The 15000-nt window shown below is 44.3% G+C and overlaps 1 protein-coding gene across 2 annotated transcripts in view; it reads right to left on the bottom strand.

The window, feature by feature from the left end:
* nectin4b (nectin cell adhesion molecule 4b) overlaps nt 1–15000 on the bottom strand; it is a 39425-nt gene that overhangs the window by 2715 nt on the left and 21710 nt on the right. Inside the window, exons 6-11 of one of the 2 annotated variants that reach the window (XM_082173050.1) lie at nt 6571–6734; nt 2491–2665; nt 2341–2416; nt 1182–1241; nt 544–717; nt 1–472 (exon numbers count right to left, since the gene is read on the bottom strand). The exon at nt 1–472 is cut by the window's left edge and continues 2715 nt beyond it. In XM_082173050.1, coding sequence (XP_082029176.1) covers nt 200–472; nt 544–717; nt 1182–1241; nt 2341–2416; nt 2491–2665; nt 6571–6734 — 922 coding nt within the window. In that variant the 3' untranslated portion in view covers nt 1–199. The remainder of the gene's footprint in view (nt 473–543; nt 718–1181; nt 1242–2340; nt 2417–2490; nt 2666–6570; nt 6735–15000) is intronic. The other variant, XM_082173051.1, reaches the window with a different exon arrangement.

Below are 15000 nucleotides of genomic sequence, written 5' to 3'. Positions count from 1 at the left end.
GAGAACGAGACAGAAACACTGAGGAAGAACATGACTTTGTGTAAACTTATCCCCGTTGATCATATGCATGGATTATGAATGTTTCGGTTTGAGACGATCTCGATGATGGTTCTGCGTGTGTATGTCACTGCGTTGGTGTGACAGTCGAGTCTTCCCTCAGATGATCTGTCTGTGTGTGTATCGGTGTGTGTGTGTGTGATCAGATGATCTGTCGGCGTGAGTGTATGATAATAGCGTTGGGGTTGTCCTTCGGCGTCAGGCCACTGTTGCTGCACTGGAAGTAGTTGGAGAGCGCCTCGGATAACTGCTGCGAGTCTCCTTCTTCTCCCTCAGGGATTCTCTCTCTCAGCTCTTTATCCCTGTGAGTCTCCCGGTGAGATCCACGCCTCCACGCGTCTCCAAACGCCTCAGCCGTCAGGCCGGAGCTGTGGGAGCGAGGAGAAGAACCCTGATCCCGGTGGAGTCCTGAATCCTGAGGGAGCAACAGAGGCTGAACTGTCAATCATCTGACGGAAGGTGTGTTTACAACTCACTCACACTCACACTCACTAGAGACAGATTGCTGGACTTGACGTAGGACTCGACTCTGCGCTTTCGCTCGTCCTCCTCCGTCTCTCTCCGCTTCTGCCGGTGCGACGGGTAAATCGCAGGGCGACCGAGGCTGTCGAACTCTCCGTCTGCGAGTCGACCTCGGGCGTCACTCAGCAGGGAGTGATTCTAGAGAGAGAGAGAGAGAGAGAGAGAGAGAGAGAGAGAGAGAGAGAGAGAGAGAGAGAGAGTGAGTGTGTGTGTGAGTGAGTGAGTGAGTGAGTGAGTGAGAGTGAGTGAGTGTGTGAGTGAGTGTGAGTGAGTGAGTGTGAGTGAGTGAGTGAGTGAGTGAGTGTGAGTGAGTGATTGAGTGAGTGTGAGAGTGAGTGAGTGAGTGTGTGTGTGAGTGAGTGAGTGAGTGTGAGTGAGTGTGTGAGTGAGTGTGAGAGTGAGAGTGTGAGTGAGAGTGAGTGAGTGTGAGTGAGTGTGAGTGAGTGTGAGTGAGTGTGTGAGTGAGTGAGTGAGTGAGTGAGTGTGAGTGAGTGAGTGTGAGTGAGTGAGTGTGAGTGAGTGAGTGAGAGTGAGTGAGTGAGTGAGTGAGTGTGTGAGTGATTGAGTGAGTGTGTGAGTGAGTGAGTAAGAACTGAACTCACCGACACTGATAAAACACTGTTCTTCATCACTCCCTCCATCATCAGTGAATCCTCTTCGGCCTAAACCAGAGGAAGACTCACTTTACTTTCAAACGCATAGAGAGGAACTTCAGAACTTCAACAAAAAATCATGTTTATGAAGCCAGAGCAGCTTAAAACATTCAAGTTTACATTAAAAAACGAACAATATTCGTATAGTCCCCCTGTGGTGTAAATCCAGCTTTTAATGTTGTTTATGTGTCTATGTGGTGTTTTTAATCTGCTTTAAGACAAACCATGTGTAAGTTCATAAGTCGACAGCATTGCTGAGTATTTCCTCCTTAAAACTTAAAAAAAAAAAGACAGTCTCAAACACACGCTTTGAAATCGCTGGTGTTTCTGACGTCACAAACTACCTTGTAACCAATCAGATCAACGTGTGATCATCAACCAGTGGATCTCTGAGCTGAGTGAGTGGAGGCGGGGCTCATTTGCATATTCATAGAATATTTTGTTATTTCCAAGTATTCTCAAATATGATTCTTATTAGATTCTCATGAAAATAAAAACAGAAAATAAACAGTACAATAAACGTTAACTAATTTATAAATACTTTACACTTAAACCCTTTATGTTTAAAGTGTTATAAAAGTATTCATAATTACCGCATGTTACCGTACCGTATGTTATAATGCATTTTATCTTTTCATAAATAGTTGTAAGATGTATTATAATATGTGCAGATTTCTTTGTTGTTTGTTGTGTCTTTTACTACTTTCTAAAGGCATAAGAATTAATAGCTTAGTATTATAATGTATATAAGGTGCATAATTAACGCATAAAAATACTTTTATAATGCATATTTCATATAAAGGACTGAAGTAAAGTGGTGCCCAATTTTTTTGCATTACAGTAATAAGAAAATAATGTCACAATGCAAAAAAATAAATAACTTTTTAATGCTGTATATAATTTATTTATTTAGATTCTGTGGTGAATCGCAGGAATCAGCTGATAATAGCTGAAATATGTTTTATTATAATAGCTGAAATATTGAAATAAAATGAATAAATAAAAACAAAAACTGATCTAAAAATAAATGAAACCTAAATTGCAATATTAAACAAAACGGATCAAATGACAAATGCACTTAAACTGAAGGTCAATGATTGTGAATTACCGCAGTCCTGGGGTCAGAGGTGATGGAGTTCAGTCTCCTCATCGACACCTGCCTCGACAGATTGTTCATCTCCACCCTGAGACACAAACACCTTCATCATTCTTCATCTTCATCTTCACATGAACACAAGGTCAAAGGTCACAGACTCACGTTCTCGCGCTGAGCGCCCTTTTCAGCTTCTTGTTCTTGCGTCTGAGGTGACAGTTGACGAAGATGATGGTGATCACGACGACGAGCACTAAAGTCCCGACGACTGACGCCCCCATGATGATGAGGAGGCTCTCCGACGGGCTCTTCATCATCTCTGACCATTCACTTACACGTCCTGAGAATAAACAACAAAACAGCTACTGAGTTCATTTAAAGCTGCAGTGTGTAAGTTTTAGCGCATCTAGTGGTGAGGTTGTGAACTGCACCCAGCAGAAGTTACGGTGGCCGACAGGAAGTGATGTCGTCGTCTGAGACAGCAGAGAGGAGCCAGTTAAACAATGAGGTTTCTTTACAAAGACAAATTAAGAAATTAGGTTTACTTGATTATTCAGTAAAACGATGTTATTGTGAATATTATTGTCACTTGTTCATCATTGTGTCAGTGTTTTATTCTCTGACTTTAGCTGAAGTTTCTTTACACGAAGAACAACATAGTGACGAAACACGTTTGTCCGCTCAGGGCCACCGTAGACACATGTGGATGTAAGCGGACCCGCGGTGTGTGTAGAGAATCGGCTCATTCTAAGCTAATAAACACACAACGCTTCATTATGTAAGGTCTTTATACACCACTGAAAACATAGTTATGAATATGATAATGCATTTCTGCAGAGGTGGAAAGTAACGCATTACATTTACTAGCGTTACTGTAATTGAGTAGTTTTTTTGTGTATTTCTACTTTAAGTAGTTTTTAAAATCTGTAATTTTACTTTTACTTAAGTATGTTTTGTTTAAAGTATTGTAATTCGCTACATTTAAAAAAATAAAAAATAAAAATAAATAAAAAATTTAATACTATGGGTAAAACATCTCGCTCCGGAAACTGCAGCATTGATTGATTGAAGGGCAGGAGAACAGACACGCTAAAATCACAAAAAATATGGAGACGGACAAGACAGATTCTTTACACACACACACACACACACACACACACACACACACACACACACACACACACACACACACACACGTGAGGCGAACCCCTGGTCAGTATGGGAAACGGGTGGTTGTCCTCGAGGCTCGAGCATATTCAATTTGCAAAAATTGTGGACGCAAAGTGGCTGCAAAAGGAGAAACACATAGAACATGTACGGGAACACCATCCCTCCGTGCAGATTAAGATATGTCCCGTTTATAATTTAAGGCCGAAGGATTTCTGTGATGCAGAGGGAATCCCGGAGTTTCATTATCATGAAAATGGAATTTACAGTAACGCAGATGTCACGTAAAACACACGAAAGGAAAGCTGTACAATAAATCAAATTGCGGCATGGTCTGTATATATTAAAGCACAAGAGACTGCTAACTGTATAATCTGCGTGTCTGTGTGAATCCGTGCGAATGAGACGAGCCGTTTCGTCTCCTACATACTCAAGTTCACAACGCGCTCATGGTGTTTTCAGCATCTCACAAACAATATGAGGACATGACACATGGACATCTCCAGAGCTGCTCTGAGAGAACGGGAGCATTTTTATCATTTTATTTGAGAAAAACCTTGTCTAAATACACTCTGACACAGGACTTCACTACAACCCATCAAACAAAAAAAGCTTTCCTGTAGCTCAGTGGTAAGAGCATTGCGTTAACAACGCAAAGTTGTGGGTTCGATCCCAGGAGATTGCACATACCTATGGATAAATGTATAGGATAACGCAATGTAAGTCGCTTTGGATAAAAGCGTCTGCCAAATGCATAAATGTAAATGTAAAAGTTTGGTTTAACTAACGTTAGAAGAAATGATGACATAAATATATTACTATTGGGGACCTACAATAGAATGTACTTCTCATAATTAATATTAACAACAACAATAATAATACAATTTATTTAAACATTATTTAAGGATCAGGTAATAAAGGCCTGAAGCAAAGCGATAAGTTTGTGTAAGAAAAATATTCCTATTTACAAAGCTTCCGGCCATACGCAGTCTACTTACACCTAAAACTTATACAACTCATGCCGTCAGAAGTAGCGTAGTGCGTCCTGGAGTGGCGTATCAGCAGTGCGTCGCATTACTCGCATAAGATGCGCTTTAGATTTAAGTCGAATCCATATGTTCGTTTGGCCGGAAGCTAGTTATTTTACTTTATAAAGTTTTAAATCTGAATATCTTTCTTACACAAACTCAACGTTTTGTTTGGCCTTTATTAAGTAAATCATGGGGTAGTTTCATTTTAAAGTGAACTACTCCTTTAATCTAATTCATAATCAATTACTGAAATTAGTTGATTAGACATGTTTTATTGAAATTTTAATAAACAAAACAAACAAATGTTTCCAAAAAAAAAATGTTTTCATCCATTTAACTGTCATTTTAACTGATGATAATAATAACCATAATTTAATAATACAGTCTTTATATTTAATAATTGTTTAATACCATAAAGCTTTATATTTCTGAGTCGGTTATCATACTGTGAAAATCTCGTACTGTTTTCAACCCTGCTCCCGGGACTCTCTTTACACACACCAAACTTTACAGTATTATTCATATCTATATTCATATTACAATCTCATGATTTCTACAACATTTTATTCCTGAAAACATGGTGACAATATTTTCTCTAAAATGTCAAAAATAAATCTTACTTTTGAGACTAACTATCCAATATTCAGATTTCTGTATGGATATGTATGCAAATGAGTGCATCATTAATTAGACAATGCTTCATTTGCATATTTAAACATTTTTCAGAAAACCTGTAATACAAAACTACTGTATTCATGTATAATGTACTGTAAATAAGCTAGTGATATCTAATTAAAATATATTTACCCTATTCTTTTGTAGTGTCTTAATTTAATTTACTTATTTAAATTTAAATTTAAATTTTATTTAATTATTTAATTATTTGATTTGATTTATTCTCCTTTGATTGCCACCACACGGGGGCAGCAGAATCATGAGAGTTGACATGTTGAGCAAATGAATGTGGAAGCTCTTTTTTCATTAAACGAAGGCGGAGTTTCAATTGTTTTCTGAGTCACTGTCGACTATGATTAACATCTAAATTTACACTGGAGAAGATCATTATGAGGAAGTCAAAGACGCTTGGGTTGTGATGTAATAACAGCGCAAACATCCACAGAAAAACCGAGACGAGCCACAACATTAAAAACAGAAATGTTTCCAGAATCAAACATCCGTCTTGTTATTTTAAACACACTTTCTGCTGATCAATTTATACACACTTCACCATAAGCTGAAAATCCTCAGTGTTTCTGTCTCGTTCTTCAGCACACACATCTAAACATTCATAAATCAAGATATACTGGAGAAGAAGCAAAATGACTGAAGATATTAAGATATTGTATATGTTATGTGATTATTATAAATACTGGGACATATCTGAGTGTTTATGATAATAAGGATTATTACATTGCATTATTGTGATTAGTGAGACGGTCATTAATGTAATTGGGTATTTTGTATATAAATATTTGAATATCACATTAATTATTATGAATTTAACAGATAATGGTGTAATATGAGGAAATGAATTGGAGGTGGAAGCAAATAAGTTATACTTCTTTCCACTCGCTTTCCAGCAGGTTTTATGTGTTAATAATGTGTGTGGAAATGTGTATCATAATTGTAATGTGCATATATGTATGTATATATATGTACGTGTATAGTTATTATTTGTAATGTATATGGGAAATAAACTGTTCTATTTTATTTCTATGTATATTGTGTTAGTATATTTATTTATATTTATTTATTTTTGCTCGAAATAAACTTCAATCAATCAATCAATCAAGTAAAAATGTATGAAAATGAAGTGAGTTTGTGCTTCAAAGACGACAAATATCTGCCAATGGAGTCAGAAAAATTATCTTAATGTTTTCTGAGCTCAACTTCACCAGAACGAGTGTGTCCTTGTATGGTGATCGTCCAGTAATGACATTAATGTGATGTAAGTTGTGTGGGAAACCCATGCGTTTCGTCAGTCAGTGATGATGATCAAGTCTGTGTCATTTGTTCTGAATGTGTCTTTATTAGATTGAACACCTACGTTCGATCTCCCTTCCGATCTCCAGCTTAAACTGGGCTTTTGCGGTTCCCATGATGTTCCCAGTCTGGCAAACGTAAAGACCCTCATCCGACACGTTCAGCGGGCGAACGAACACCAGCCTCTCTCTCTGAACCGACACACCCTCCGGCAGACGCCCATCCTGCCTGAAACACACACACACACACACACACACACACTGCAGTCAGTGTCAGTTCATCATCTGTATCGTGTTTTTTTTTTAAAGTACAAACACATGCTACACTTTTTTTTACTGAATCCAACAATGTAAAACAACTGTTTTCTATGTGAATATATAGTAAAGTGTAATTTATTTATATGATCAAAGCTGAATGTTCAGCATCATTACTCCAGTCTTCAGTGTCACATGATCCTTCACAAATCATTCTACATGTGCATGAGAGCTGATTCTCACTTCCTCCATCAGTATCTGTGTTGAATCTGCTGTAGGTCTTTAAATATCCTCAGACAAGATACATTTCCTGAAGAAAATGCAGTGGCAAAATTCGGCACGGACACACCCTGATACCGACACACACACACCGATACTGACACACACTCACACACTCAAGTTCAGTATGGCGTACCACAAGGCTCAGTACTAGGACCGCTGCTGTTCACTCTGTACATGCTACCCTTAGGAGATATCATTAGGAAGCATGGCATTCGTTTTCTCTGTTATGCCGACGATACTCGGCTCTATATTTCTTCACTGACGGAACTTACCAATTCACAAAATTAACGGAATACACAGCTGATATAAAAAAAATGGATGACTAGTAATTTCCTACTACTTAACTCTGAAAAAACAGAGATTCTAATTATTGGACAAAAAAACGTCCTCACGTAATAACCTAGAATACTGTCTAACACTTGATGGCTGCTCTGTCAAGTCTTCGCCGTCGCTTAGGAACCTGTGTGTGTGTGTGTGTGTGTGTGTGTGTGTGTGTGTGTGTGTACTTGTATAACTATCTTTGTGAGGACCAGTTTGAGTGTTAGCCCAGTGGAGTGAGGACAGAGAGAGTAAAGTGAGGACATGTTGGCCGGTCCTCACTCTCTGAGAGCCTTTAAAGGCCTGTTTGAGGGTCAAGACTTGGTTTTAGGGATAAGGTTATGATGAGGTTAAGGCTCGGTTTAGGGTCAGGGGTCGGGTTAGGCACTTAGTGGTGATGGGTAAGGTTAGGGTAAGCGGCTAGAGATTGCATTGTGTCAATGAATGTCCTCATAAAGATAGATGTACAAGAGTGTGTGTGTGTGTGTCTGTGTGTGTGTGTGTGTGTGTGTATGTGTGTGTGAGAGAGAGTGTGTGGGGGTGTGCTCTTTGATACCAATCTTTCATTTGAAAGTCACGTGTCTAGTACCTGTAAAACCGCATTCTTTCATCTAAAATACGTCATATGCTCTCAATGACAAATGCGGAACAGAAGTTCATGCGTTCATGACATCAAGGCTAGATTATTGTAATGCTCTACTGGGTGGTTGCCCTGCACACTTAATAAACGAACTACAGCTGGTCCAAAACACAGCAGCTCGAGTTCTTACCAGAACCAGAAGTATGACCATATTAGCCCTGTTCTGTCAACACTGCACTGGCTCCCTATTAAACATCGCATACATTTAAAAATATTGCTGATTACTTACACACACACACACACTCACACACACTCTCATACACACTCTCATACACACTCTCATACACACTCTCATACACACTCTCATACACACTCTCATACACACTCTCATACACACTCTCATACACACTCTCATACACACACACACTCTCACACACATTCTTGCGATCTGGCGGCTGTAACAACGCCAAACACCACATTAAAAAGATCTCATGTTTCGGATCCTCACTGTAATTATCATCCGAGTATCATGTGACTCCCACAGCCTGTCGCCAGTTCATTCTCCAACAGTACCTGAGTGAAAACACCCTCACAAAGTGCAAATACACTGCAGCATATCATGCTTATTTTAGTATTAGTATTTAGTGTATCTCTTTAATGACACATTACTCAGCCCTGGAAGTGAAGCCGATCAGATCCGAGGATGAGCTTGAGTGTGTGTCCGGTTATTATAAATCTTACCTCCCCCCCCCCCCCCCCCAATTGTGTTTCTCAATATATTCTCTTGCTTTCTTTCTCTTGAACACAATCACAAAGGGCTGTGAACTGCCGAGCGATGCATATTCACATGCTCCTTTCAGGATAACATAAAGCTTCAGTGTCGCGTTGCAACCCGAGAGAAACGAGAGTTTCATGCAGAAAGGAGGAGAGAAAGAGCAGGATGCTGAAAGATGAGGGTGGGGTGTGTGTATCGAGACACACGCTGAGCCCTAAATAACCCTCCTGTCCTGTAATGATTGTTTTAACCGGCACAGAAACACAGGATTAAAGATGCAGCGCATCAACTGCAATTAACAGTGTTTGATGCCTCGTCCTGACTCTGCAGACACAACGATCCCGTCAGACGCTCTACAACCTCACACACTGCAGGAAAACTGTTTCTCTGTGTTTCTGTACAAATAAGACATTTACTAGAAGTTAAAAATTACTTAAGATTTTAGTTCTTGTTTTTTGAAAGAAGCATCAAAACGTACTCGGTTACTAACGTAACCTCGGTTCTCTCTAGAAGAGGGAACGAGTACTTGCGTAAGATATCTTACGCTAGGGGAAAACCTCTTTTCCTCGAGATATTGAAGCCAAAAATTATCCTTAATTTTGCAATAATGTAAAACGCATTGCAGCAGCATGCAGACATGGGCGAGACAGCTCGCGTGCCCATTGGCTGCTCTGCGGCAACTGCACCAGCCTATCGATAGAGGCTCCTCATGACGTCAGAACCAATGAGGGCGCTTCGCGCCCATTACGTCATGTCCCGCCGAAATCAGGTGGGGCCAGGGCTATAAATACGGCCCAGAGAGGCTGGTTTGGTCAGTTTTTTCATCGCTGAAGCGAATCAGAACATGACGCATGCACGGCAAGATACGCAAGTACTCGTTCCCTCTTCTAGAGAGAACCGAGGTTACGTTAGTAACCGAGTACGTTCTCTTACGAGAGGTCTCTCGTACTTGCGTAAGATATCTTACGCTAGGGGAACACAATGTAAAACGCTGTGCGTGCTTGAGACATAACACTAAAGTCCCAAGGGCAGGTGCCCGGGGCTCATACAGTGCCTAATCACAAGGGACTCACAGAGAATCCGGGAAGAGGGGCTAGAATAGCATCATTCCTGTAATATGGAGCTCTGATAAGAGCATGTTATATCAAGTGTTCCACACAGCCAGGGCGAACTCGGCCTGGACTGGTAAATATGGGGGACTTACGCACTGCCCACAGGAGTATACAGACGATCCGTGATCAACGCTCTAGCAGTTTCAGCATCCCGAGCCGATAGCATCGGGCGGGGAATACTGAAAAATTAAACCGAGAGCAACCTAGCTTGCAAAGCGGGAACCTCGAGGTTATAAAACCTTATAAATGTAGACGGGGAGGCCCAGCCTGCCGCCATACAGATATCTTGCAAGGCAATCCCACTGGACCAAGCCCACGACGAGGCCATGCCTCTTGTGGAGTGCGCTTTGACACCTATCGGGCATTGCAGGCCCCTGGATGTGTAAGCTAGCGCTATAGCATCAACTATCCATCTGGATAGACTCTGTTTTGACGCAGCTAGTCCCTTAGAACGTCCGCTGAACAAAACAAAGAGCTGCTCTGTCTGTCTGAAAACAGATGAGCGAGACACATAGGCCCTTAACGCCCTGACCGGGCAAAGGAAGCCTGCGTCCCCTTCCTCTTCAGATACCGGCAGGGCCGACAGGGAGATCACCTGTGCCCTAAACGGTGTATTGAGGGATTTAGGAACATATCCGTGCTTTGGTTTGAGTATGACTCTCGAGTCATTCGGCCCAAACTCCATACACGTCGCGCTCACTGAGAGCGCTTGCAAATCCCCTATGCGCTTCACTGAAGCGAGAGCCAGAAGAAACACTGTTTTGAAAGACAAGAGTTTCAGGTCTATTGACTGTATTGGCTCGAATGGGGCACCTTTCATGGCTTCCAGAACCGTGGAAAGGTCCCAAACGGGAACTGAGGGTGGTCTGAGAGGGTTCAGCCTCTTAGCTCCTCTAAGGAAGCGAATGACCAGATCGTTCCTTCCTAATGACTGGCCAAGCGGTGGTTCAGCGAACGCTGCTATGGCCGCCACATAAACTTTGAGCGTGAATGGGGTTCTGCCCTTATCCAGAAGCTCTTGTAAAAAGGAGAGAACCTCTGGCACCCCACAGCGTGAGGGTGAAGTGCCACTCGCTGTACACCAGCTAGTGAACACAGACCATTTGAGGAATAGAGCCGCCTCGTAGATGGAGCTCTAGCCTGCGTGATCGTGTTTAACACTCCCGCTGGGAGGTTAACGGGTACCCGTTGATGGCCCACGCATGTAGGGACCAAAGCTCCGGGCGAGGATGCCAGATCGAGCCGTTCGCCTGCGAGAGGAGATCCCTCCTCACCGGTATCGGCCACGGGGCGGTACTCGTCAGCTGCATCAGGACTGGAAACCAGACTTGGTTTGTCCAAAATGGGGCGACGAGTAGCACTGGGCATCCGCTCTCCCTGATTCGCTCTAACACCTGGGGTGGGAGCGTGACAGGGGGAAACGCATAGAGCGGGCAGTGGGGCCAGACGTGAGCCAGCGCATCCCTGCTCTTGGAGAAGAATTCCTGACAATGAGCGTTCTCTTGAGACGCAAATAGGTCTATTTCCGCTCTGCCAAATGTCCGCCATAGCATTTTGACTGTCTGTGGATGTAAAGACCATTCTCCTGTCAGCAGATTGTTTCTGGACAGTCTGTCTGGTCCCACATTCAGATGGCCGGGCACATGCGCTGCCCTGAGCGAGCGCAGACTGTGCTGAGCCCAGACCAGGAGGCGTTCCGTCAGCCTGTGAAGGATTCTGTATCTGATACCTCCTTGGTGATTTATATAAGCCACCACTGACATGTTGTCCGAACGGACCAAGACGTGGTGTCTTTTTATCTGGGGACAAAAGCGCCTCAGCGCGTTGTCGACTGCCATCATTTCCAGGCAGTTTATATGCAGAAGCTTTTCCCGTTCCGACCACTGGCCGAATAACGGTCTGCCCTCGAGCAGCGCTCCCCATCCCGAGGTTGAGGCGTCCGTAGACACCACCTTCACACTCGAGGAAGTCCCCAGGCTTACACCTGACTGGTACCAGTCGGTCACTGTCCAAGGTTTCAGAGCTGCGACGCATTTCTGATCGACCTTGAGGCGCGCGAGACCGGAGGTCCAAGCTCTGCGCGGCGCGCGCTTTCAACCAATACTGCAGCGGGCGCATGCGAAGCAGACCCAGCTGAAGCACTGAGGATGCTGAAGCCATGAGACCCAGCATCCTTTGAAACTTTTTGAGCGGGGCTAAAGCGCCGTGGCGAAAAATCTCTGTCATGCGCTGAATACTTAGTCTGCGCTGCGGCGACAGCTGTGCTGTCATAGACAGCGAGTCCAGATCTGTGCCCAGAAAAGATATTTTCTGACTGGGAGACAGTGAACTCTTTGCCCAATTGACTGTGAGACCTAAATTCTCGAGGTGATCGAGTAATATGGTCCTGTGTTCTATGAGCTCCGACTGTGATCGAGCTAGAACCAGCCAATCGTCCAAATAATTCAGCACTCGTATGCCTCGGAGCCTGAGGGGTGCGAGCGCTGCATCCATGCACATCGTGAATACGCGAGGTGCCAGGGATAGGCCGAATGGCAGGACTGTGTACTGATATGCCTGGCCCTCGAAGGCGAATCTCAAAAATCGCCTGTGACGTGACGCTATTTGTATTTGAAAATAAGTTTCTTTCAGATCTATCGACATGAACCAGTCCCCTTGGCAAATTTGCGAGAGGATTTTCTTGGTCGTGAGCCTTCTGAACCGTCGTTTCAGAAGTGCTTTGTTTAGTCGTCTTAGATCTAAAATGGGTCTGAGACCCCCGTCTTTTTTTTTTTTTCTTTTTTTTTTGGGGGTACCAGAAAATATCTGCTGTACATGCCCCCTTTGCTCTGAGCTTGTGATAGGGGTTCTATAGCCCCTTTTCTCAGTAACTTCGCTATTTCGGCCCGAAGTAGGTGTGCTACTTCCTTTTTCACCGTAGTATCGATTCGCGCCGCTTTGCGTTGCGGGCGTCGACCGAACTGTAGCGAATAGCCTCTTTCTATAATGTCTAGCACCCACTTCGAAACCCCGGGTAGCCTTGCCCATGCGTTTGCACGAATGGCTAGGGGTTGAATGCGAAGCGCGCTCTGGTCGCTCAGCGACAGAGGGGCTTCAGTGTGCTGCAACATAAGCGTCGCGCTTATGACATTTGAGGCAGGGGGCGCGCTGATAACAGCGGGCAGATTGCCCGCGCTCGACTCCTCTGCGATGGTCAACCGAGAGGGGGAGGGCTGGGCGAGTCCCGTAAGACCTGTCATGTCTATGTGTGAATGTGGGCGTGGGATAGCGGGCACATTTACAACACTGAGAGTATTGTCTGCCTGAGCAGAGCAAAAATGCATGTTGGTTTCGTTTTACAGAAACCTTGAGACATGCAGAACGTAGTGTTTGTGAGCACTGGGCAGTGGGCACATTTACCACATTTAATGCGCAATCGATCTGGGTCGATTTCATGTGCGCGAGCCCTGTGCGACGGGCTGTGTTTCTGTGTAGGAATGAGCACTGGGCAGTGGACATTTTGTCTACACTCATAACACCATCGGCCGTGGCCGGAACACCAGAAAATACACTCTATGGGATTTATCTGGGTAGCCGTAAAGCGGCGTTTGTGTGCAGGCAAGTGGGCTGTGTCGCCGACTTGTTTACTGCAGAATACACTGGAACAGTCGCATTTACTGGAACTGAACGAGCGGGAAGTTGCCATAGAAACAGAGAGCGTCAACATGCTGGCGCTTGTTTGCAGGTGTGCGTGTATTACAATAGACTCGTCCACTGCAATATTGACATTTCCAGAGAAATGTGTGAGAATGGAGGTAGTGACGCACGGAAACCATAGAAACGGTGCTTGGGTGCAGGCGAGCGGGTTGTACAACGCGCTCGTTGGCTGCAAAAATACACATCTGCAGTCGCCTTTTCAGGGAACTGACAGAGCGAGCATTGACGGCAAAAATTTTTTTTTTTATTTTTTTTTGCCGTTAGACCCAGGCTCGAACACGGATCTCCCGCGTGAAAACCTGAGAATCTGCCACTGGGCCACAGGGGAAGACACAAAGGCTTTTATATAGCGCGAGTATTATCAGAGAAACCTGTGTTTCTGTGTAGGAATGAGCACTGGGGAGGCAGTGGGCATTTTGTCTACACTCATAACACCATTGGCCGTGGCCGGAACACCAGAAAATACACTCTATGGGATTTATCTGGGTAGCCGTAAAGCGGCGTTTGTGTGCAGGCAAGCGGGCTGTGTCGCCGACTTGTTTACTGCAGAATACACTGGAACAGTCGCATTTTCTGGAACTGAACGAGCGAGAAGTTGCCATAGAAACAGAGAGCGTCAACATGCTGGCGTTCGTTTGCAGGCGTGCGTGCATTACAACAGGCTCGCTCACTGCAGTATGACATTTCCAGTCGCCTGAACTTCAGAGGGGAATGAGAAATAGAATTCGGCCCGGCCGCAGCGGGACATTAACACTCTTTTCTCCTTTCGCCAGTGACGCACGGGAACCATAGAAACGGTGTTTGGGTGCAGGCGAGCGGGTTGTACAACGCGCTCGTTGGCTGCAAAATGCACATCTGCAGTCGCCTTTCAGGGAACTGACAGAGCGAAGCATTGGAGGCATAATTAATCTGCCGTTAGACCGAGATTCGAACCCCGGTCTCTCGTGTGAAAAACCAAAAATTCCGCCACTGAGCCACAGCGGGAAACACAAAGGCTTTCAGATGCACGAGCATATAAGAGCGTCAACACGTTTTCTTCGGCGTTTGCTTGCCGGCGCTGCAATATTTATATTTCCAGTCGCCTGATCAGGGAACTGAGAAATGTGTGAGAATATTGAGGTCAGTCCAGCTCGGACTAAAACACTATTTTCTCCTTTCGCTGGTGATTGACGCGTGAATGGGGCGCAGAGGCAGGGTAGCTTTCTTGTACGTAAAGAAAATCTAACCCCGACCGTCCGCTTCCCGCCTCCCCTGTGAACGGCGCATTTTGCGCGGCTCGAACAGAGGGAGAGAGAAAGCTAGCCCCGTGACCGTCCGCTCCTGACATCCCCTGTGAACGGCGCGGTTTGCGCGGCTCGAACAGAGGGAGAGCAGGTATCATCCTCCAAGCAGGCAAGGCAAGCGGGCGCACCGGCGAGCTTTGCGGGTTGGGGGGGAAAGGGGCGTCTTGAAAAAGACGCCCGGCTCTTTTAGTGCA

This window comes from Leuciscus leuciscus (genome assembly GCF_965113295.1).
Source record: "Leuciscus leuciscus genome assembly, chromosome: 6".
NCBI lineage: Eukaryota > Metazoa > Chordata > Actinopteri > Cypriniformes > Leuciscidae > Leuciscus > Leuciscus leuciscus.
This window is presented reverse-complemented; position numbering and strand designations above follow the sequence as displayed.